Source organism: Gekko japonicus, unplaced genomic scaffold (genome assembly GCF_001447785.1).
Source record: "Gekko japonicus isolate JY-2015 unplaced genomic scaffold, Gekko_japonicus_V1.1 scaffold383, whole genome shotgun sequence".
Lineage (NCBI taxonomy): Eukaryota > Metazoa > Chordata > Lepidosauria > Squamata > Gekkonidae > Gekko > Gekko japonicus.
The window spans coordinates 903626-927452 of NW_015164193.1; the positions used below are offsets into that span (position 1 = coordinate 903626).

The window sequence follows — 23827 nt, forward strand, 5'->3', positions numbered from 1 at the left end:
GTTATGCCCACTGAAGTTAAAGAGCTTAGAAGGGTATAAGTTTGCTTAGGATTGCACCGCTATGTGCTCTTGTCTTTTTGTACATGCTTCTGAGGACAGCGAGTGCACCTTTCCATCTCACCTACTGGCCATGCCTGACCTGCATTCAAGACCCTTAAACACCCAAATGAATAGAAAAATTTAAAATCCAAATCACACAGGCACAAGCTGTGTGATAGATTTTCCACCACAGTTCTGGAATCTATTGTGTGAACAGATAGCTGACATTGGATTTTACATGTACACATGCTATTAAAATGTTCTGTGAATGTCCAATGGTGTTGGGGGGGGCAGGCATGATGAGCAGAACAGGAAAATGTGGTCTTGCGCTTCCAACATACCAGGGGAGACGGCAAGAAAGAATAGCATCCAAACTAGGCATATGTTGTTACTTTTTTCTTTGATGTTGCTCTGCATGCAGTCTTTCAAAAAAGCAAGTAGTGAATGTAAATCAAATCAGTCCTGTTTATTTTGCAACAAGCAACTTGGTTTTGCTGGACTCAATACAGGACATCAGTGTCACAGGGCTTGAACTTTCAAAACTTGCTGCTATGAATGATAGAGTCACATCTGACTCTTTAGCAGACACAAAGAACAAATTGTGCATAATACAGGCTCATGGAATTGGTGCTATTTCCTCTCACATTGTTTTAATACCTGTTTTTTAAGAAAATCTGCTTTTTCAGGCCTTTCTCCTTCGCCTTTGCTAAGACTCTTGGTGATGTTTGAGACCCATTTCATTAAGTCCACAGCTTTCTCAACATGTTCTTTCTTTTCTTCTTCCATTGACTTCTGATAAATGTGCATTGTAAAAATATATATATTTTTAAATGGCTGTAGCATGAAGTTATAGCTATACAAGAAACAATCACATTATCAAGCATACTATGGCCAAGGTTGTATGATTTAGAGAAGCTCTGTTTTATTGTATCTTGATTATGATTACATAATTCTCACCATGCAGGAGAATTTTTTTTTAAATCACAGCAACTAAAAAGTAACCATGTGGAGCAGAAGTCTATCAGTGGCTATTAGTCACAAGGTATAGATAGGAACTCTCAGTCTGGGGCAAGTGATGCACTGTATTCTTGGTGCTTGGGGGGGGCAATAGTGGGAGGGCTTCTAGTGTCCTGGCCCCACTGCTGGACCTCCTGATGGCACCTGGTATTTTTGGCCACTGTGTGACAGAGTGTTGGACTGGATGGGCCACTGGCCTGATACAACATTGGCTTCTCTTATGTTCTTATGTTCTTATTAACCAAACTGATTCATTAGAAATGTTTGCAGAGATCAAAATAGCCATTATAGTACATATTTACATACTCATATTCACATGACAAAAACCTCCCAGACAAGCAAATCCAAACAAGTGTCTGCATGTGGAAAATTTATCAGCAACCTTTGCTTTAGAAGTACAGCCAACCCTGTGGTATGCTGTTGATGAAGATACCAACATCAGCCATAAAACACTCAAAAGCTTTGACACCAATACAATTTGTTTACCAGTTTTTCATGTAAAAGGCACTGGGGGGAAAACTCTATAGTCAATTTCAGCTTTTAATTTTTAAAACCGTAAAAAATGAGACAAAGAAATGGAAGAACAGAAAATATTAGTCATGTTAACAGACATGAATTCGCTAGAGTAACTGAGAATCTTAAAAGCATATCGCTTAAAATCTTTGGGCCAAGTCACACACTAACCTTTTCACTTGCAAATAAGTATCCTTTTAAATATATTTATTCACTTTATTAGTGTATACATTTTGCTGGTTTGTTTATGTTCATGCACAAATGTAAGCACTCTTACATCCCACTTATTTTAAAAGGAGAGTTTAAATACATAGCTTAGTTCCCTTTTTAATTTTGAAAGAAAAATGACCCTTGTTTGTTTAAAGCACATTACATCATATACATTGGTATCTAAGCAATTAAGACACACTGCTTTACTTTTGAAAATGGTTGAAGATCACTTGGAATGCCAAAAAAGTTAGCATAACCACACACTGTTACCCCAATAATCTCAGTATTGTAAACAAATAAAACAGCTGATATTGTTTATACAAACCAGGGACAGTTACAGTTTAAGCACATTAAGGTCCCAACCTTATGACTTGATTATACAACAGTTTACAGGCAAGGATCAGCACTAAGTCTGGTATATACAGAAACCTATTCACAAAACAAGGTCATGGCACTTTAGTTTTTATATAAATCAGCCTTATTTCCCACCTCTTTCACAAGAGTCCTGTCATATAACCCAACTAAATCAAGGAGAATAATTTCCATGGCCTATGTGGATTCTGGATGGGGCAGTGAATTACTACTGTCTATTGTTATATTATTACTTTGAGGAAAAATAAAGGGTAGAGATTCCTGAAGTAACCAGATCAGCTACTTCTAGTAATCGTAAACCGGTATGGCAGTCAAATACGGCTCTTTCTAAGGCTTCTTTATATGTCAGTTTCTTTTTTGTCTTGGGGCAAGTAATGATTTGACAGTAGAATTTATCATCTTTCATCTTTGTAGCAGTGATATCATCAACAATGCCATTCTTAATTGCGTCCTCCATTGACAATTTAGAATGAGATTTAGGATCTATCAGCCCACCAGTCAGGTGTTGGTACTCTAGACATCGAGTACCCATTTCCTTGTCTAGGGTGTTATTATTCATCGCCTCAGTTGCTGACATAATATTTTTGGTTATAGGATGAATAATTCCAGTAAAGGCCAATTCGCATGGCTGAATGTGCTTGGCAGTTGCTTCATCAATTAGCTCCCTCTGCAAGGCCTCTGCCACACTATATTTCTTTCCTGTACAAGGGTCAATGATGCCTCCAGTGCTAGCTTGAGCTTCAAGGCACCTTAGTGCTGTCATTCTATCCAGAAGATTTTTGCGAGCAGCTTTTAAAAGCGGCATTCTCTCATTTGTCTCACACAACCAGACACCAGCAATGGGGCTATGCACATCTTTCAATGGCTTGGAATTGCTTAGTAAAACATCACCAAGCTCATTTGCTGTGATTTGACCATCCTTATATTTACTGACCACCGTCCTGTTAATTTTGCCCTGACCTAACGCTTCATCAATATTAAACTGCATTCCAGTTTTCAGATCTGTCAGCAGAAGGTAAGAGCTTCCTTGGGGATCAAAGCAAGTGGATTCTTTCCACTGATATTCTTGCCCAGATAGTTCCAAGTAAGTACTTTTGTCTATCAGCGCTTTTTTATAAGCCTCATATGAGGTCATTTCAGATCCAGTTTTAACATCTACTACAGATATTTTATGAATTTTTTCTACAGATGGTGTGGTTATTCTTCTTTCCCCTACAGGAAGCAGGAAGCATTTGCTATCTATGTCAAGCAAACACAGCTTCAGTAAATCCTTATAATACATGGCTTGCTTATTATTAGGATTCTGAAAACATTTTTTATTACTGGAAGGTTCATATAAAAATTTCAGCATAGTGTTATTCAGCAAGCCCAGCTGTACAGCAGCTTCAGGTGGAATCCGCACACTCCTCACAGGATCAATAATTCCTCCACATGCAATCTGGGCTTCGATAATATTTTTGCCCTTTTGCCTTTCCAAGAGTCTGGTTTCAATTGCCTCATAGACAGAGAGTTTTTTACCAGAAAACTGATATCCTAGAACTGCTTTTTCTGCCTCGAGCAGCCTGCTTTTGTATTCATGATCAACAAGCCCCTTGAGGATTGAGTCATCAACAGAGTATTTTTGCCCTGTTGCAGGGTCAATGATAAAACCAGTGGCAGCCTGAGCTTCTAACAATGATAATACAAACACTTTTTCAATTATCCTTCTCTGAGCTGCAGAAGGAAATGAGATCTTGTCTTTGTTGCTTTCAATGTACAACCCAGCTATTGCTGTAGGCTTAGTTAAACATTTGTCAAGATTTTTTTGAACCTCAGAAATGGTCTTCTTCCCTAAATGGAGTTGTTCAGCTGTGACCATGTCTAGTAGCTTGGCTTCAATCAACTGCCTGGCAGTTACATCTTGTCGGAGACCTTGAAATTTGATATTATCATAATCAGAAGGAATCATATCAACCTCCTTGGCTTTCTTTTCCTCTAAGAAGGAACTCATCTTTGAAGCATCTTCACTCCTAAACCCTTCTGAAGATCTGTATCCCTCAAGCAGTCTTCCTTCATTACCAAAAGTCTTGTCATTTTCTTGATCTAAGGTAGTAACGTCAACATGTACACCATACTGCTGGCTGTTCACTCTCTGTAAATATGAATTTTTGACACAATGAAAGATTTTGTACATATATATTTAGAAAACACATTATTAAGCCCATCACCAAGAAAAATACAGAATATGAACAGCAACACTAGACATCAGCTACTTTTATTAGTATTGACAGTATGAATGTATCTGAGCAGTAAAGCTGGACAAGCTCAGGAACTGTTAGATGAGAGAATAATTTGGAAATCCTCTCCCCGACTCACAAATCCCCCTCTTCCAGAATTCTACATTCTCAAGGATTTAAGCAAGCAAATGAACTCTTCTTCACCCCCCCCCTCCAATCTTTTGTTTAAATTCATATGACTCTCAATTGCTGTTAACATTCTGGGGCTACTGGAGTATATTCAAATACGGTGGGTGATTCTTTTGCTTTTGGTCAATATACAAAGTCGTTTTTGTCTGCATACCCAGGGAGTTGTTCAGCTATGTAGAAACCTTTACAGTGTCTGCAGGCTCTCCTGGTTTTGCTGCTTTCATAATAGTTACAGAGGGCAGCCACTGTACTATCAGACATAATCCCAGGAATACAGCAAAATCATTTCCTTTCCTTAATAGATGTACATGTCTCATACAGATATGAGCAATCTGATTCATGTTTTCCTTCCCTCAGCTGAAGAAAATATATACTCATAGTTGAAATCTTAAACATATATATTCAGAAGCAAATCCCATTGAGTTCAATGGGACTCACTCCCTGGTTTCACATACCTACATGTACAATGCAATAATTAACATAATTTTGGTGCATCTGTGGGCTAAAACTGTCCTTCAACATCACTGGAAACTCGTGAACTTTCCTTGTTTTGGCCACCTAATGTTTTGGCTTCCTCCTTGGGTCTTGATGGAAATACAGGTCTGCAATCCCATCTTGGGGAAACGTTGCTGAGGACAAAGTGGAGGATAGTGAACAAATAACATGTTTATCCTCCTGCCTCCTACAACCTGCTATATCAGGTTCTTTCTGTTAAATAAACAGTCTTTTAGGGAATGGGGGATCTATGTTTCACCTACACTGATAAGCAATTTCTGGTCATGTGCGGATCTGTACTTGCAGCATATAATTTCAATCAATGCATACCGGATTTTTTAAAAACAATTTTGATGTTTTTCAACAGATATGATAATGTAGTTACAGCACAGAAGAAAGGCATAAAATAAATTTAAGAGGAGAATGCTAGAAACAGCAATATCAAATGTCATCAAAATGGGCAAGGTACCTCCAAAGGATGCAGGTGCTTCCCTAATCCCATTTCGTGATTGTCTTCGTATCGGGAACTGAGAAGTTTACTGTCTCTCAGTTTATCTAGTTCTGATATCCTTGTGACTGAGCTGGTCTTATCAAAGGTTATCTCAAGCTGTGTACTTGTTTGTGACACATATTCAGGAAAGGATTGTTGGCTTATCCCATTTTCCTGTGAATGGGTTATCCCAGAAAGCTGGAACTGCTTCTCTTTTGGTAATGAATCAGTAGCAACTGCCTGCAATTTCTTTGTAACCAACTGCTCAGGTTTACAACCTGCCGTGCTTATCTCAATTTGTCTCCTTCTTAATAAAGGAGAGGTGCTTGCACACAGGTTAAGTGGGTCATATTCTCTTGGGGACGCATCTCCCAGGTATCTAAACCCATTTCCCTTCCAACCAAAGTCCCAACTGATGTTGTTATTTTTGTGGATCTCATTCTGAAACAAACGCAACTGATGGCAGTGCTCTCTTTTCTGCAGGTCTATTTGGTGCTTCATGTTCTCCACTGTGCGTCTCTGAACTTGCAATTCTTCTTCTAGCTTGCGATATTTCTGCCAATAATCCATTTCAGCATGCTTTCCTTGCTGTAGCTGCTCACGACATTTCTGAAGTCTGTCTTGCAGATCTTCAATTTGAATCTTGTACATGCGGATATTCTCCTGAGCCATGTGCTTTTCTTGCTGTAGAGCGATGCATTCCAGCCTTATGCCTGATATGTCATTTTCAGTGATGCTGTGGGATTCTGAGAGTTTCTCAAATTTCTTCCTAAATTCTTCTGCAGAGTGCTTAAATTTAATGGACTCTTCCTGAAGCAGAGCTACCTTTTTGCGTGCCATCTGTTCATCTAAGGTCTTCTGGTGGAAATCATCCTGCAGCTTCTTCAACTTGCTTTGGAGATCTTGAATATGGGCTTGCTGCTGCTGGATTTTCTGATCACTCATCTTCATTTCCATAGTTAATGTACTCAGCTGGGAACTTAGGTTCCTGACCTCCACCTCAGCACTGACATTACAAGCATTCTGTCTGTCACACTTCTGCTTAAATTCATTAGTTAAATCTTTGGCTTTGCTTAAGTCGCCTTCCAGTCTCTTGATTTTCTCCAAATGTTCTTGCTCAATTATTATCTGTTTGTGCAGTTGTTCATTTGTGACACGTAGCTGTTCTTTAAAGCTGTCAACTAGGGCTTTTAATTCATCATTCTTTCTGTCAATAATTTGTCTTTTGAGAATTATCTTCTCGGATTCAGACCGCACTTCACTCATAATTATTTTGTTCTCACTATTCTGTCTGCTAAGCTCCTCAACTTTTTGTTTCATTGTCTCTACCAAGTGATTGCTTCTTGTCAAATCATCAGTCAGTTGTTGAATCTTGCTTTGATTTTCTTTTTCTTCTCTTGTCTTTTGCAACAACTGTTCCTTTATTTTTCTGAACTGCTCCTGCAGGTTGCTTGCTTCCCCTCTGAATGAAATGATTCTCTGTTCAGTTACAATTTTTTCCTGCTGGAGAGCAGTGATCTGTGAATTCAGCTGCTGAATAATGATTTCAGTCTGTCTATGTGTTCTCGTCAGCTCCTCCAGCTCCCTCTTCAGTTGTGTCTTTTCCTTTTGAAGCATTCTCAACTCTTCCTCATAGTTCAGTTTTATTTTCTTAAGATCCATCGCTTCCTGCATCACTTCTTCAGCTTTGCCTGCTGCTTTGTGCAGCTGCCTATCAAGCTCTTTCAGTTGCTCCAAGTACCCTTGCTCAATCTGTTCTTTCTGATCCAACTCTACTTTGATACGCCTGAGAGAATTATTGGCATCATCAAGTTTCTCTTTCAGTAAACGAGCTTTTTCTTCAGAGGACAATTTTTGAAGCTCAAGCTCATTCAGTTCGTATTTTAAATCTTTAATAATTTTGTCAGATTTTTTGTTAGTAAATGTTAGCTCATCTACTAGCTGCTGGAATTCTTCTACATTTTTTATTTCTTGATTTCTCTGAAAATCTGTAACATCTGAACCCACTGGTAACAGAGTTTCTCTCCCTAAAGAGCATTCTATTACAGTAATCTGCCTTCTTACTTCAGTCGTTTCTTTTTCTTTTAGCTTGTTTTTCACTAGACTGCCTTGAAACTCAAGGTCTTGTTCCATTTCCCTTATTAGCATCATAAGCTTTTCTTCTTCAGCTGTTTTCTTCTTCAGCTCTTCCATTAATGCCTTCTTTTGCTGCTCCAAATCATGAAGATTTGTGTCTTTCCTTTTTAGATGTTCTTCAAGTGTCTTTCTAACCAGGGCACTCTCCTCTAATTGAATTCTGAAAGTCCTGAGATTCTCTTCAACTATACTTCTCTGAGCCTCTGCTTTTAAAGTGAGCTGCTTCATTCGATCCAACTCCTGCTCTGAAGCGTCTTTCTCTTTAAGAACATCTTCCAGCTCCAAGCAATATCGTTTTGCCTCTTGTTCAGCCTTGGCTTTCTGGAGAATTATCTCTTCCATAGCTTTCTGCTGTTTCTTCCATTCTTTTTCAGCATCTCCTTTTACTTTTGGTAGTTCTTCTTCCAGTCGGAATTTCTGTCTCCTTAGCTCCTGCAGCATCTCCTCAAGTTCATTTATTCTTTCCATAAGCTTCCTATTCTCATTCACTACTGTCTTTTGCTGTGCCTCCAGATCAGCAAATTCACCACGTACCAATGCCTCATTATTTTTTAGGATCTGTGGGGGGGAAAAGATAAGGCGCATTGGATTCTATCCTTTTAAAATGCAATCTTGGAGAATTCTTGCAATTTTTCAAATATACAATTGCAAATACTTACAAACTCCATTTACTGTCAGAACACAGTGAGCGATTGCCAACACCACCACCACCTTCAGTGAGCAGCCATTAAAGAGTAAAGAGAAAGCTGGATGAAGGAGTTCACCAACTGAAGTTCTCAGGAAGAATCCTTTCACTCATTCAGGGCAAGAGCTATTTCTGCAGTACCCACAGAACAACTTTTCAGCCAAAGCTATGCAAGAAAATGCAGTTCAGCATTTTATGGTTAGTCTGAGCAGCAAAAGGAGAATTTGTTAGAGCCTGTGACCAAACATGATATACTTGCTATTGGGAAAAGACCTTATAAAAACAACAGTGCCCCCCCAGAAAAACACATTAAACTAGGAGCAGGGGAACCACGTATAAATTCATGCTTAGATTCTTTTCTGAACAGAAGCTAAATGTAAGGCTCTTCTTTTAACAAAAGTCAAATACAGTGGGGAGGCTTCCGGTCTGACTAAGATGGAGGACTGAAGCGTTTCTAGCTGCATCATCCCAAAAGACGGCCACTTTCAATTCTTGCAATTTTTCAAATATACAATTGCAAATACTTACAAACTCCATTTACTGTCAGAACACAGTGAGCGATTGCCAACACCACCACCACCTTCAGTGAGCAGCCATTAAAGAGTAAAGAGAAAGCTGGATGAAGGAGTTCACCAACTGAAGTTCTCAGGAAGAATCCTTTCACTCATTCAGGGCAAGAGCTATTTCTGCAGTACCCACAGAACAACTTTTCAGCCAAAGCTATGCAAGAAAATGCAGTTCAGCATTTTATGGTTAGTCTGAGCAGCAAAAGGAGAATTTGTTAGAGCCTGTGACCAAACATGATATACTTGCTATTGGGAAAAGACCTTATAAAAACAACAGTGCCCCCCCAGAAAAACACATTAAACTAGGAGCAGGGGAACCACGTATAAATTCATGCTTAGATTCTTTTCTGAACAGAAGCTAAATGTAAGGCTCTTCTTTTAAAAAAAGTCAAATACAGTGGGACATATAATGCATATCCCTTTCTTCCCTCGTCTTTTGCAGCTAGCTGCATCATCCAAAAAGTTAGGACCCATTAGGAACAGCATAAGATGCAGAACAGGGTCTGCAGCCCAATGGTGAAGTCTGTGGATATATGAAGCTTCATTCTTGCCTACATAAACAGAGAGACTTCCTAATTAGCTCAAATGCTTCTTTGGATCTGTATTCGCATCTGATGGTAGACATAAAGTCAGTGACACTGGAATGGAAAGCCACCAAAGATAACTTCATTACCTGGTTCCTTCTAAACTGAGTTAAATGATTTCCAGCAACTGGTTTTCCAGGAGATCTCCCATTAACACTCATGACTGCCAGCTGAACTTTTCAAGTTGTTGTCTTATAACATATGATGCTTTAAAACAGTAGTGCTAAGAATAAAGTTCTAGTGTCACTTTTTAAAAGAGCTGGTTTTGCACTAATCTTTATCAGTAGTACAAGTAATCTGCTGAGAGGTTTCTATACTAAATCACCACTGGCATTCATAAATTAATTAATCAATAGTTTATCAATTTGTTCAAATTTTCAAGATCATCTGAATCAGTTCAAAATTAAAAGTCTCCTCTTCATTGACCTCTGACATTTGTTTTATTTGGACAAAGTTTTGCTGGGTTTTTAAATGTTCTATAACTGCTGCTGTCTAGAGATACATTATGCAACATCTTAGTTTTCCCCTCGTCATCAGAAGGATGGTGCATAAGTACATGTTTTAATCGTTGTTCCTCTGATTTCTCTATTGGCTTTCAGTAACCTAGAGCATTTTTCCTCATTTACAGCAGCTAATAATTCATTTGTTCAAATACTCTCTTCCAATATTATGGACACTGTGTTGGAATCTTTCTCAGCCATGATCTTTTTTCAGGCTTCCAGCATGTGACCATTCTAGAAGGCAAGCACATAGTTTGTCTTGGCTGATTCCCATGGGACAATCTTTAGCCTCCTGGCTTAGATTATTTCTTTTAATTACTGGCTCAGAATTACTTTTTGCATTTCTTCCTATTTTCTCCTTGAGTGAAGCAGGTCTTCTCACATTCTCTTCCCTTTTATCAACAGCCTGCATTGTCTGCAACAATGTTTTTGTTCGTTTTCTTATTTCTCTTTCTTGTTTCTCATTCAGAAGTTCATTGGCATTTATACTTACAGACACACAGGGGTCGTTTCGTAGAAAAAGAGCTAGGGGAACTCATTAGCATAACTCATTAGCATATGCCACACCCCCTGACATCACCGGAAGTGTGTCATAAGGCCACACACCGCGCCCCCAATGGTCCCGGCCGGCGGAAGTGCAAGGAAGCCCCGCGAAGGCCCTCCCTGGGGTGGGGAGAGCCAGGGAGGAAGCAACTTACCCTCCCTCTTCTCCTGCCTCCTCCTGGCTGAATGAGGGCCGGAAGTGGGGCGGCCAGAAGCAGGGGGCGGGGCTTCGTCATGTGCCCCGCCCCCGTACCTCACTCGGGGGAACTGCGATCCCCGGAACTGCGATCCCCCGCAATCCCCCCCAAAATGACCTCTGCAGACACATAATGTTCCCAACATCGTCACATTTGGTATTAAACATTACAGAAACTACCAAGATTTCTTTGCTTGCATGCAGAAATCTCCCTTTATCGTTCTGTCCCCCATTGTTGTTCACCCTAATATCACTGTTTAAACCCTTATCACAGCAGGATTCTTTTACTTTCAGCAAGCTCTCTCTAAAGTTTGCCTTATTGTTAAAGGCTTCTTTGGGCTGACACCTTGCATCTAATGTTCCTTCTCCTCTTTTGGCTTGTGACTTTCCTTCCACGGCTTCACAACCTTTCAAAAGCTCAGAAATGTCAGCTACTTTACCAAATCCCTGCAATTCATCATCCAGACACCAAGCCTTTCCATTCAGATTAAAGGTATCATCGTCCTTACTTTTAAAAAACTCAAAATAGAGAGCCACATTCTAGAAAACCCCACATGCAAACCTGCTTGCACTGTTGTTTTTTAATCTCAGAAACTGTCCTTACAGAATCCCCAAACCACTTCTTTAAACTTTCAATTTTTCAAAGTTGTTTTGGGACTTGGAACACAATTAGGTTAAAGGGATCAGCAGCTGTTTGTGATACTCTGTCCCCAAGACAACAAAAAAGCTTCAGATGAGATTTGAAAATAGATATTTTTAAACGGATGCCTTTAAAAAGCAGTTTAGGGGTTGTTTTAAAAGGAATCTTTCAGAAAAGTGAATACTGCACCAGTCATTCTGATACAGCATACTAACTGGCAAAAGACAGAGACCAGACAAATAAGCCCATTAGCAGAAATAGCTTAATACATTTTAATCCCAAAGTGACCAACTAAAATTGCCAAGACAAGTCAGCAGAGATTCTAAAAGTTAATAGGACACCAAGTTAAGTTAGTAAATCATCCTTTCATCACAAAGAATGAATGCAACAGAAAGAAATACTGGTGCGGGGGGTGTGTGTCAGAAATATTTTATTAAAGAAATCAGTTAAAGATATGAAACAATTTAAGTAATGAAATTCCTTATTCAGATTTTAAGTATGCTAATGTTCACATCCTGTGGAGGTGAGAGGGATAAGTGGACTTTCAGAACCATATAAAATTCTTGTTTTCATCTTTTCTGTGCCATTTTTTTTTTTTTAGAAGATCCAAAATCCTGGAACAAAATTTTTGCAGACTATAAACATAATCTATTTTCTATCTATTAAATTTTAATTCAGCTCCTCCTCTAAGGAGCTCACATTTTAAAATAATACTTTCACCTGAAAAGGACAGTGGGATAAGAAGACTGTAAGCCAGTATTATCTATGCATTTCTCAGATGTGACCATCAATCTTTTTGAATATTTAAAGTCTATAAGGAATTTCAGTCACACATATCACCACTTAAAATCAGAGCTAACTTAATTCCTTTGTTTTACTGCTCCCTGGTCATCAGCTGTTGACTTACCTCTTCCTCTTCTAGTCTTTTCAGAGAGTCACCAGCAAACTTTATGTACTGAGTCATCAAGGTTACTAAAGCTGTATAGCGTGTTCGTAAATCCATGAACTGCAACAAAGGAAATATGCCAAAACGGAAAGCCATAAATGACATAAAGTAATAATATTAAAGGTGACTTTTGAAAGAAAAGCCTCCAGGCCGTGGCTGGGTGGCTCAGGCTGAGCCGGCTGAAGCTGAACCCGGCGAAGACGGAGGTCCTGTGCCTGGTTCATGGTGGTATGGGATTGGGGCTCCCACTCCCGGCCTTCGATGGGGCACCTTTGGTGCCAGCTTCGGAGGTTAGGAGTTTGGGAGTGCTCCTGGACTTAACGATGGAGGCCCAGGTGGCGGCAACTGCCAAAGCAGCCTTTTATCATCTACGACTGGTGCAGCAGTTGGCCACAGTGATCCATGCGATGGTCACCTCGAGGCTAGACTACTGCAATGCTCTCTACATGGGGCTACGTTTGTCACAAATTTTGGAGGCTGCAGATGGTGCAGAATGCGGCGGCCAGGTTGTTGGTGGGTGTCCCTAAATGGGATCACATCCAACCTGTGCTGAAAGCGCTCCCCTGGCTGCCTATAGCATTCCGGATTCGCTTCAAAGTGCTGGTGTTTACCTTTAAAGCCCCATATGGCCAGGGTCTGGCATACCTGAGGGACCACCTTTCCCCATACGGGCCCCAAAGAGCACTTCGGTCGGGATCACAACACCACCTAGTGACCCCGGGTCCTAAAGAGGTCAGGCTTGCTGCCACAAGGGCCAGGTCCTTCTCGGTTGCAGCTCCTACCTGGTGGAATGAGCTCCCGGAGGAGATCAGGGCCCTGCAGGACCTCTTACAGTTCCACAGAGCCTGCAAGACAGAGCTCTTCCGCCAGGCTTTTGAATAGGAGCCACCGCCGCCACCACCACCGAGTAACTGCAGAGCAGGACCGCCAGGTTGGGCCGCCTGGCCGCCTGGAACATCTTGGCCCATGGCATCCCCCTTCTTTGATCCCACCATGATATACAATAGGGAGTGAGTATTTTAGTTCCTGATGTATCCTGCAAGATGCAAGTTTTTGTTTTAATTGTTTTAACTTGTCCTATTTTTATTGCACTTGGTGCCTTAATTGTTTTAATCCTGTTGTATTTTATTGCACAGTTGTGCCTATGTAAACAGCCCTGAGCCCGCTTGCGTGGAGGGTGGGGTATAAGTGAAATAAAATAAAGAAAGAAAGAAAGAAAAAGGAGTTTTAAGGAGGGGGCTTCTTCAGTGAAGGGGTAAATTCTGATAGCAACTTAACACAGCAAGTTTTTGGCAAGGAGAGGTTATATTAATTTGCCATGCAGTGTTTTTATACTTAATATACCTCATGAACATTGTTTAAAAGGTTTCACAAAGCACTAGAAGAATATGGGCTATTAAAGTTTATTATTAACTTCATCTCAGTACCTCTTGGATAATAAAATCAGAAGAGCTCTGCATTCTTCGGCGTTTCACTGGCGATTTTTGCTGGGAGTCAACCATGGCCCTGTAAGTCATTGTTTGCAACTCATAGTCCTGTAGTAAATACATGAAAATTAGCAGAACTGTAAGCTAGTTGCCCAATACTCACTATAGTCCATTTCAGTGCAACAGACTATGTCTCCAATACTGCAAAGTCAAAAGGCAATATACCCATCATAGCACTCACACTGTCAATCATCCCATTACCCAGAAAGGGAAAGGAGCATCGAATTGATTCCATGCTTAATACGAAACATGTAAAAGTTCCACCCACAGGGGTAGTTTGGGCTACATAGCTACAGACCACAGCCAAAATATTCATCAAGATCAGCTGGCACAATTCATCCTACCAATGTGAGTGGAAATGTGGAAGCAGCCATGTAGGAGTTGTCAACTACAGTGCTGAGAGACTGAGAGACGCTTCCATGAACAGACTGCAGGAGCAGCATGTAAGCTCTAGCTCAGTACTCTGAGCAGGAGTTACAGCTTCAAGAAGAATTAAGAATAAACAGGCATGGTTAGAGCATTACCTTTACTGCAGCTGAATACTGCTCTGAGTATTTCTGACATTCATCCAGTTTGCTTTGTTTCATTTCTATTTCAGAAACCAGCATCTATGAAATACATAAAGAATTTCAATGTATAACAGATACTAACTTAAGTAAATTTTCCTTCCCATTTCAAAAGCTCGTTGTTCTGCATTTATAAGACAAACTTCAGTACTGAGTTTGTATGTAAGGGAGAGAGTAGAGTGGCCTTTTTCTTGTGCTCCTCTCTACGAAGTGCTCTGGCCCCCACACACCTCATATCCGAAAAGTGGCACATTCAGTACAACAGGAAGGGTGTGTGTGTGTCTGCGTGTATACACACATGCACGTGTGAGAGAGAATGAATTAGTGAGTGATTCATGCCTACCTTTATAAATCGGACATTTTAATTTAGGCAAGTTCTGTGTATACATTTAGAAATGATGGACTAACAATAGGCGAAGTACAATTGCATACATTTAGATGAGCTACTCATTCCATTTATTTAACTTCCAGAGCAGGACCTTGAACTTGTACCTTTTGCTGGTTTAGCTGTTTGACCAGAGCTTTACTGCTCTGAGGTGGATTTTCCTGAAATCTCTGCTGGGTTTCTTCAATTTGCTTAATCCAGCTATCCAGTGCACTGTAAGTATCCCTGTAGTATTTTAGAGATTTATTGATACTCTCTAAGTCACGCAACCTGTTTGAGGGGAGAGCAAGAACAAATTACCCTAAACTGAACATGTAATATGCTATTTTAAGATACCATTTGGATGGGTCTGAAAAATCCCATTAGTCATTTTATTGGGATTTATAAAAACCAGATGTTTCTACTGTTTCAGTGAGAAAACCAAAAATTAATGGATTGTGCTTTTCCGACTTAAGAAACGAACCCTTTCTATGGCTTCTCTTGGTTCCTGGAACAAAAATCCTTGCCTTGTGGCATTCCTCTTGAGCTCACCAATGGTTACAAATGAAAGGGGGAAAATCCTTCACATTTATATACAATGCTGCAACCTTCTTTTTTGATTATTAAAGGGCTAGGGTGAAGGGACTAGGGAAGATTCCCTTTAGAATAACACCCTCTCCCAATTCTGCACAAGAGAACTGAATCCATTTTCATTGTGGGGGGATGCTATTTTTCCAGTTATGAAAACATTACAGAAAATGGCAACAAACTGTGGTAAAAAAAATTACAATAATTTTGTGTTCCTGCATTTTTCAAAATCTTATAAATAAATAACTATTGCAAGAAATAATAACTAAAAAGTGTCCTTAATACACAACAAAGAAATAATATTGGAAAGATGAGGAAAAGCAGTATTATTTTTTTTAATGTATCAGCTTGCATAATTCCCTGTTGGGAAGCAGGAGAGTGAACATTTGCTGGGAACCATCAGTTTACAAGTTAGGAGCTGCACTGCGGTCATCACAAAATCTGTCACACTTACATTAGGGATGCTCGAGTATTGATGATAAACTGCCAGCAAAGCCAACTAAGATGTCATACAGAGGCAATGTTTGCTTTTTGTTTACATTAGAAGCCAAGAGGAGCATTTTAATTTGCCATAAATAAGGTTATGAACAGCTACCTCACTCTGTGACAGGACAAAATTCCGTGCACTTAGTGCTGTTGTTGTGAGCCAAGGACTTTTGAGTAAGATCAAGTCCTTTCCAGCCTGCTACTTGTGCCTCTTGACAGGAAGCTTTAGGGAACCAAGATTTTAGATAACCATTCCATATCTCCTTTGGGCCGTAACTTGGGAGCTGCTTCTCTGTGGCTTCTTTACATGCTATTATACTAATATGTTCATGAAGGAGCCCATCAGTGTTCTTTCATGTATTTTTTACTGGAGTGCTATTGGTAACAGCCATGAGGAAATAGTTACTGTGAATGGAGCTCTCTGCATTTATTTTTCTATAAAAGTCAGGTGCGGGGAAAACATCAGCTCCCCATGACCATTTCAAATCGGATAAATGGCATGGGTAGGACAGATGAACAACCACCTCTCCTCACATGGCTTACAGGGTAAAATTCCCTAACATTTGACCTTCATTGTGGCAGAGTTGTCATGGACCTAATTGTTCTAAATAACTGGGCTGGGCGTGAGCTCGCAGACACAATCGAAGCTGTGTAGTACTCTTTCTTCGCAGCTTTGACTGCCATCTCATAGGACCTCATAAAAGTCCTATAAGATGTTCTTGTGGCTTCGTTGTGGGTGCGCTGCCACTGTTTCTCTAGCTGTCTTAGCCCTCACTTCATCAGCCGCAACTCCTGGGTATACCAAGGTGCCAGCTTGGTGCAAGGGCGCAGAGGGCGTCAGGGAGTGATCTTGTCAATGGCTGCAGAGAGTCAGTTGTGCCAATCCTCCACAAGCTCATTTAATGAGCCATCAAAGGGCATCGGATCCCACGGGGCCATCTGAAGCCGCAATGGGTCTGTTTGGCTCCGCAGGCGAGCTAAAATACCCTCACTGCCTAAACAGGGTTGGGGTGAAACATTCAAACAGGCCCTCATGGCAAGGTGGTCCAACCATGGTACTGCCAAGGCAGTGATCCGGTCCACTGTAACCCCCGCCGCAAAGATCAAATCAAGCATGTGTCCGGCCCAGTGAGTGGGAGTTGTTACATATTGGGAGAGTCCCAGCACCACCATGGACGGTCCCATTCCCCTCCCTGATGTACTCCTTTTACTCTACAAATCAGCCTTATACCAACACACTTTATATGTCATTGGGACAAATCTGGGTATAAAGAAACATGTCCCCTGCTCTTAATCAACATGAATATTCAGGCCATTTCCATTGATTATGCTACATTATAGTTCTCGATAAGCAAGTTGTTTCTATTTAATTTCTAAAAACCTATATTGCAAGGAGCAAGAAAAATCCAGTCAAAGATTAGTAGGTTCAAATCCCACTGTTTCAATGGGAAAAGGAGATGATTGCGCTTAACTCACTCAATGGGAATGAAATGTAGCTAACCTAGATCATGACACATATTTTGATCCCCAGTATGGGGAAACTGAACTGCAAGGTAGGTAAGCAAAAAGATAACCCAGCAATCTAGTTGATTTATACCAAATTAATTTCCCCACACACACAACTTATTAAAGTGGTTTACTAGCTTGCCTTGGGAAAGATTATGCAGCCTGAATCTCTTCAAGTTAGACAGACCAATTTTATTTTTCACCCCTACATGACAGAGTTACATGGAAGTAGGAAGGTGGGAACAGCTGCAAGCCTACAGCACTCTCCCTACCACATACAGAGCCTCCAATATGGGCGCGCATAAGCCTCAGTTCACACTGATGGTTTTAGCAGTCACATGGAAGGGTGCACAAAACTTAATATTCAAGCACTATGTTTTGCCACATAAGGAATTTCATACAAGATTTAAGCAGGAACAGGACCACATTGACAAAGAGTGCTGAGCTTCACCACCTCAGTATCTACCTGATTTTTTTTTACATCTGAAGAATCACACACAACTGAAAGCATACTTCCAGCATTTTAAACAGAAATGTGATCCAATATAGGTACTGCTTCACTTTCGTGGATTTCTAAGGCTAATTGTGTCAGTCAATATGTGATGTAGTGTAGCACACACAGATGAGAATCTGAACAATTCCTAAATGTAGCGTCTGTGCTACAGAAAGCAATACAAACCTGTTTTCAATCTGAGAGTGAACATTTTGCCACCTCTCAGTTAGCTGATCAGCTTTCTCTTTGTGCCAGTCAAAGTCCAAATCACGTTCTTTGTGTGTTTTAAACATCTGATCACTGATTGCTTTGGCCTTCTGGAGTTCATCTTCTAAGGCATGGAACACTTCTCTCTTTTCATCAACCTCTGATCTCCATTGCTAGCAAACAAAACATGACAATATACATCATGATGACAGTTTTCTCCATAAACATGAATCTTGTGCCCTAATATTACTAATTGTCTACAAAGGCGACCCACAGAAGCATTACTAATAAAACAAAAATGCCAAATCAAATACTGTCAAAACTATGTTGTATTCAAAAGTACTAATAACTAGTTTATAAACAGTTCCTTGTTAGATCACATTTACTTTCCACTGCAATCTCTGATATGGCTAATTTTCCCTGGCAGCTTGAAATATTATTAGTGACGTGAGAGATAATAATGGGAGGGAAAAGGCTGGTAAGTGTGTGGCTTGGTTGAAGCTCTCTTCCCTGGGAATACAGGGCAGAGCAAGTGAACCCCTTCAAGGTCCTCTAGCTTTTCGTGAATGAATGGAGCAGTCAGCAAGAAAGAAGATGATTCTGGGCAGACGGAGCTGAGTGTCCAGCTCTGTTACTGCAGAGCAATGAAATAATCAGCAGCCAGTGGAACTGACTATATTTAACCAATTAATTGATCAGTGTCCCAGTGTTACTCTTATTTAATTCCACTCCGCTAAGAGCTAAATAGCATATGGTATGTAAGAATCTGCTTTTTCTTTTCTTTTTTGATGGAATTCAACTCACCCTTGCTGACTCAGTTAAAAGTGTAGTCTTGATGGTACTGTGGTGTCGATCTAGGTGTCCAGATCAGCCAGCTTACCTTGATATGGCTGATCTAGCCACCTAGATCCACACCACAGTACCATCAAGACTAGACTACTGTAATGCACTGTATGTTGATCTCCCCTCAAAATCAATGGCTCAGCTTGATGGAGCATGCATACTACTCTCATTCTACAGACACTCCATTACCTGCCATTTGTTGGTAGTAGTGGTGGTGGAAAGTGCTGTCAAGTCACAGCCAACTTATGGCGACCCCATAGGGTTTTTAAGGCAAAAGATGTTCAGAAGTGGTTTGCCATTTCCTGCCTCTGCTTTGCAGGTCTGGACTTCCTTGGTGGTCTCCAATTCAAATACTATCCAGAGCCAACCCTGCTTAACTTCCTAGATCTGATGAGACTGAGCTAGTATCTATATTGCTAAAAATGCATGGCAATTTCAAATCCTTACTGTATTCTGCACCATATCCATACCTTTAATGTACCCATCAAGTTCTCAGTATTACTCCTGTCGGCAGTCAATGGTTCTTCCTCACATAGCTTAGTTTCATACAGTTTTACTAATGACTCAGCTCCCTGTGTGTTCTTGAGCACCAAATTGACAGTTTTTAACCTGAAACAAAGGAACCATTTTCTAATAATACTTTACAGACAGCTTTAAGTTTTACTAAATGAGCTTTAGTGTATTACTGTATGATCACTATATGAATTCTGTACCTATTATTCAATTAGCAAAGTGTATTTTACTTATTAAACTATTCATACCCTGCTTTTTCATCCATTTTTTTAGAAGAATGAAACAGAAGGTGCAATAAAATGTGAGGGACAAGATTACTTACTTACTTTTCAATATAAATGGAAGACATGGAGTAAATCTGATCCATATTCTGAATTACAAGATTAAGCTCTGACCGCAAAGTAGGGACTGAGGGTGAACCAGCAGCTTGACTGAAAAACTCATCACATTTATCCGTGACTGTTTCCAAATCTTCTTTAAGTCGATCCAACTCCTTCTTCAGCTTCTACAAAACAGAAGGTGAATTACATTTCCCCTAGAGCATGGGGTTTCAAACAAGAACTGAGGAGGAGCTGTAGCTCAGTGACAGAGGATGCATGCAAAAAGTCCACAGTTCAATCTAATCTCCAGTAAAAGGATGAGAACATAATTTAGAACTCAGCTCAGCATGAAACTCCAATTAGCTGAAGTGCCCACTTTTAGATGACATAAATTGGAGCGAGACTGAAGACTTCTTAAACAAGGACAGTTCCATATACTACGAGAGGGGACAGGGAGCATGCAAATCTGGTAATAAATCAAGTTTGTGATCATCAAGAACAAACTCCAGTTTGCCTGTAACATTTGAATAGAGAACTGCTTATGGTTTAATGCTCTGTGCACATGGAAAGAGATTTTACAGAGATCATATGAGCACCTCCAAATGAAGCATTGTGTTGGAACCCTATCATTTCACAATGAATCCATGTAGGAAAAAACTGCCTGAGATTTCTGTTCTGTCCTCTAATGGATGCAGCTCTGGAAAACCAGTATGGATGATGGATCTCCGTGTAACATTACCATGTAGATATGCTCATATGATTTCTTTACTTGTAAAAGATTATTATAAATCATGGGTCTCGACTTTGGAAGGAGTCTGTCAAACACACAGGATCAAGGGAGAGCACAAGGCTTAATTACATTAGTTTCTTACAGACCAAGAATCTGATCTTGCTATATCATTTTTTACTATATATCATCCAAAATACGCCCTCACAGTAGTGAACAAGTATTTTAGAAATATAATAAAATACAATACCAGAACAAAACAAAAAAACTACCTCAGCCCAGCTAAAGCAGTCAAAAGTCACAAGAACTGCAATTCCCAAATCAAATGCCTTCTTAAATGAGACTGTGTGTAAACAGTGTTCAGGAAGTTCTCAGAGAAACCAGCTTCCTTAGACAGGATGTTCCAGAGGGAGAGAATCAGACGACTCCCAAACCTATAATTAGCTGATGGCCCAAATTAATACTTTTCTTCAGTTAAGACATTTGCTTAACAGCTGCAGTTCATTCATTATGATTTGTAGCTACAGCAATGAAGGTAATTACAAGGTTATAGTTCCTTCTGAATGAACCCTTTATGCACTCATAATTACTCTGAAGGCTCTAGTACTAACAACAGTGTTTTTGAGCATGGGACTTCATAGGTATGCACTCAGAAAACTCACTTCTTGCTCAGAAATCCGAAACACACTTTCATGTAGGTCATCTCTCTCCAGTGGGGTTCGAATCTGCCTAATCAAACGATCTTCACAATTCTCCAAACGAAGTCGGATGTTTCGTACTTCTGAGATGTAGAGGTTGTAAATGGATTCCTCATGCTCCTCTGTTAGAAGAAATAACATGTTTATAAATCGAGCTAAGTATTTTAATTTTTTTCTGCCATCACATGGCAATTTCAGTGTCACAGTGTTTTCCTTTTCTTTTAGAAAGAAACAGCTCAGGAAACATGCAGTTACTATTAAACGAAAGCCATCAGGAGCAATGTTGGATGCTGAGGGGAGAGCAGTGAAAATCAGAGGTGTCTTGCAATTCTTCTTTACAAATTTCTCCATGTCATATGAAATACGGATTACGTACCTCCCATAAAAGGGGAGTTGTGTGAACCTCTTCACCTCTCCAAGTAGAGAGAAGTAAAACTTCTATTTCAATACAACAGACAGATTCAGGATGTGCAAAGAATTTATGCTTCCTTCTTCCGATGCATGATTATCACCATCGTCATAACTTGAAGTTTTTCTCAAATACTTGCATATTTTTGGAAAGAATCTATGTACACTCCTCTCCTCACCCAAAAATACACATCCATAATGTGTGCTTATCGTTTTAGTCACTAGTATTATAATTTCCTTTGTGCATGGATGCTGATTAAGTGGATTGTCCATGACTGTTAATGTTCAAATGATTCCACAGCAAAATGATATTAAATCCATAGAAGCAAGTCTCTTATCATTTATTTCAGATAGTCAATAAGTATAGCTGTGCTCCAGTGACAGAGGAGTACTGTAATCAGCTTTAAACTGCTATGCCCCCCCCCTCAATATCAGGCTGAATGCATAACACAATATATCTATTCAGCTTTTAAAAACTCAGGCATTTATCCAGCTTTAAGAAAAAAGGCTCATTTACGTTTTTGAAGCTTAATAATATTATATGTTTTCAGAAGGGAGACAGAATATTTACAATAAGAATAAACTTTGAAGACATTTGTCTTTAGGGATGTTATCAATGTCTTTCCCAATTAGTCCATAATACCCTTAAAAAAATAAAAACTAGGTAAAACAAACATAAATAGAGGCATACAATATTCCTTGTAAAGTATATTTTTGAACATTTATGAGCAATAACAATGCATTCTTCCCTATTTTTCCACCTGCCAGAATGACAGTTCTATTTAATCAAACTCACAAATCTTTGTTAACGGTAAAATCAGTGTACTCCAAAACTGATTTTAGGCTGAATCTGAGTTTATTGGTCAAACATGACATTAAATTTTCAGACAAAAAACAACAGACTAATTATTCTTGAATTTACAGTGCACATGTGTTTGAACAGGTCTTGAGTGATGTTAGCAATAAAACAGAAGGGTTGTCATATAGGGAATGCTGGGGATTAGTTCTTTTCACCTCCTCCCACCGGCCTTCTGTGCTTCGGATCACAGGTGATTTCTTCAAGAGCATCTAAGACGATGGACAGCTCACTGATTCTGCCTAAGTGTACATGCTAACAGTGCCATCCTAAGTAGTTACATCCTTGTAAGCTTCAAGAACTTAGAAGGGTGTGACTCTGCTTAGGAGTATACTGTAAGTGCATTTACTGTAGCCAGATGCCCAGTGCAAAAATCACTTGTGTTTGTTTATTTTACCTATGGTTTAATCTGAGTGATTCAACCAAAGGTAAAAAAACAAATGAGGAAAAACAGTCTCCCACAGGAGAAGTGTTTTCCCCATATATCAAAGGAATCACTGATCAAATGGGAAAACTTATGAAAAAACACAACCTAGAAACAGTATTCAGACCCACCAGAAAAATACAACAGATGCTACAATCGGCAAAAGACAGAAGAGACCCCCTCACTTCTGCAGGAGTATACTGCATACCCTGCAGTTGAGAACAGGTTTACATAGGGACCACACAGCGTAACATTCAGACAAGAATAAAAAAACATGAAAGACACTGCAGACTGGGCCAACCTGAAAAATCAGCAGTGGCTGAACATAGCCTAACTCAAACAGGACATGGTATCTTATTCCAAGACACTGAAAGGCTGGGCAACACATCCAATTACCATGTCAGATTATACAGGGAAGCCACTGAAATTCATAAACACAATTTCAACAGGAAAGAAGAAAGTTTAAAAATAAATAGGGCATGGTTTCCAGTCCTGAAAAACACAAAATGCTCTACATCTTACAACAGCACTACAGATAAGATTAGAATTTCAACAGCCAATCCATATGCAAAAGAACCTCCTCAGGAAAACTCCTCCATTAGCATGTCAGAGCCTGGGAAACTCCTACAAGATAATGACTCAGCCCTACCCCACCTTCCTGAGTAGATATAAATTACCTGCCTACCATTTTTCTTCGCACTTTGACACAGAGAGTACTCCATCTTTCTGTGTTATGCCTCTGAGGATACCAGTCACAGCTGCTGGTGAAACCTCAGGTCCTACAATGCCAAGACCACGGCCATACAGCCCAGAAAATCTACAACAACTGATGAACTCCGGCTGTGAAAGCCTTCGACAACATGTTATTAATGTTTTAATTATTTTACCTTGATGTTTTTATGAATGATGTACATCGATCAGAGCCTTGCATTGCAGGGATTGGGCCATGAACAAAATAAATAAATGAATAAATAAACTTTTAAACAGCACAGTTTTTTCCCTTT

General features: G+C 39.8%; 1 protein-coding gene across 2 annotated transcripts in view; it reads right to left on the reverse strand.

The window, feature by feature from the left end:
- Nucleotides 1-23827, reverse strand: part of DST (dystonin) — a 484671-nt gene that overhangs the window by 251957 nt on the left and 208887 nt on the right. The window contains exons 15-24 of one of the 2 annotated variants that reach the window (XM_015408297.1): nucleotides 21100-21257; nucleotides 19717-19895; nucleotides 19348-19486; nucleotides 18014-18207; nucleotides 14883-15045; nucleotides 14349-14432; nucleotides 13765-13872; nucleotides 12299-12397; nucleotides 5521-8235; nucleotides 1235-4282 (exon numbers count right to left, since the gene is read on the reverse strand). In XM_015408297.1, coding sequence (XP_015263783.1) covers nucleotides 2381-4282; nucleotides 5521-8235; nucleotides 12299-12397; nucleotides 13765-13872; nucleotides 14349-14432; nucleotides 14883-15045; nucleotides 18014-18207; nucleotides 19348-19486; nucleotides 19717-19895; nucleotides 21100-21257 — 5741 coding nt within the window. In that variant the 3' untranslated portion in view covers nucleotides 1235-2380. Of the gene's footprint in view, nucleotides 1-696; nucleotides 832-1234; nucleotides 4283-5520; nucleotides 8236-12298; nucleotides 12398-13764; nucleotides 13873-14348; nucleotides 14433-14882; nucleotides 15046-18013; nucleotides 18208-19347; nucleotides 19487-19716; nucleotides 19896-21099; nucleotides 21258-23827 lie in introns of those variants that run through there. The other variant, XM_015408298.1, reaches the window with a different exon arrangement.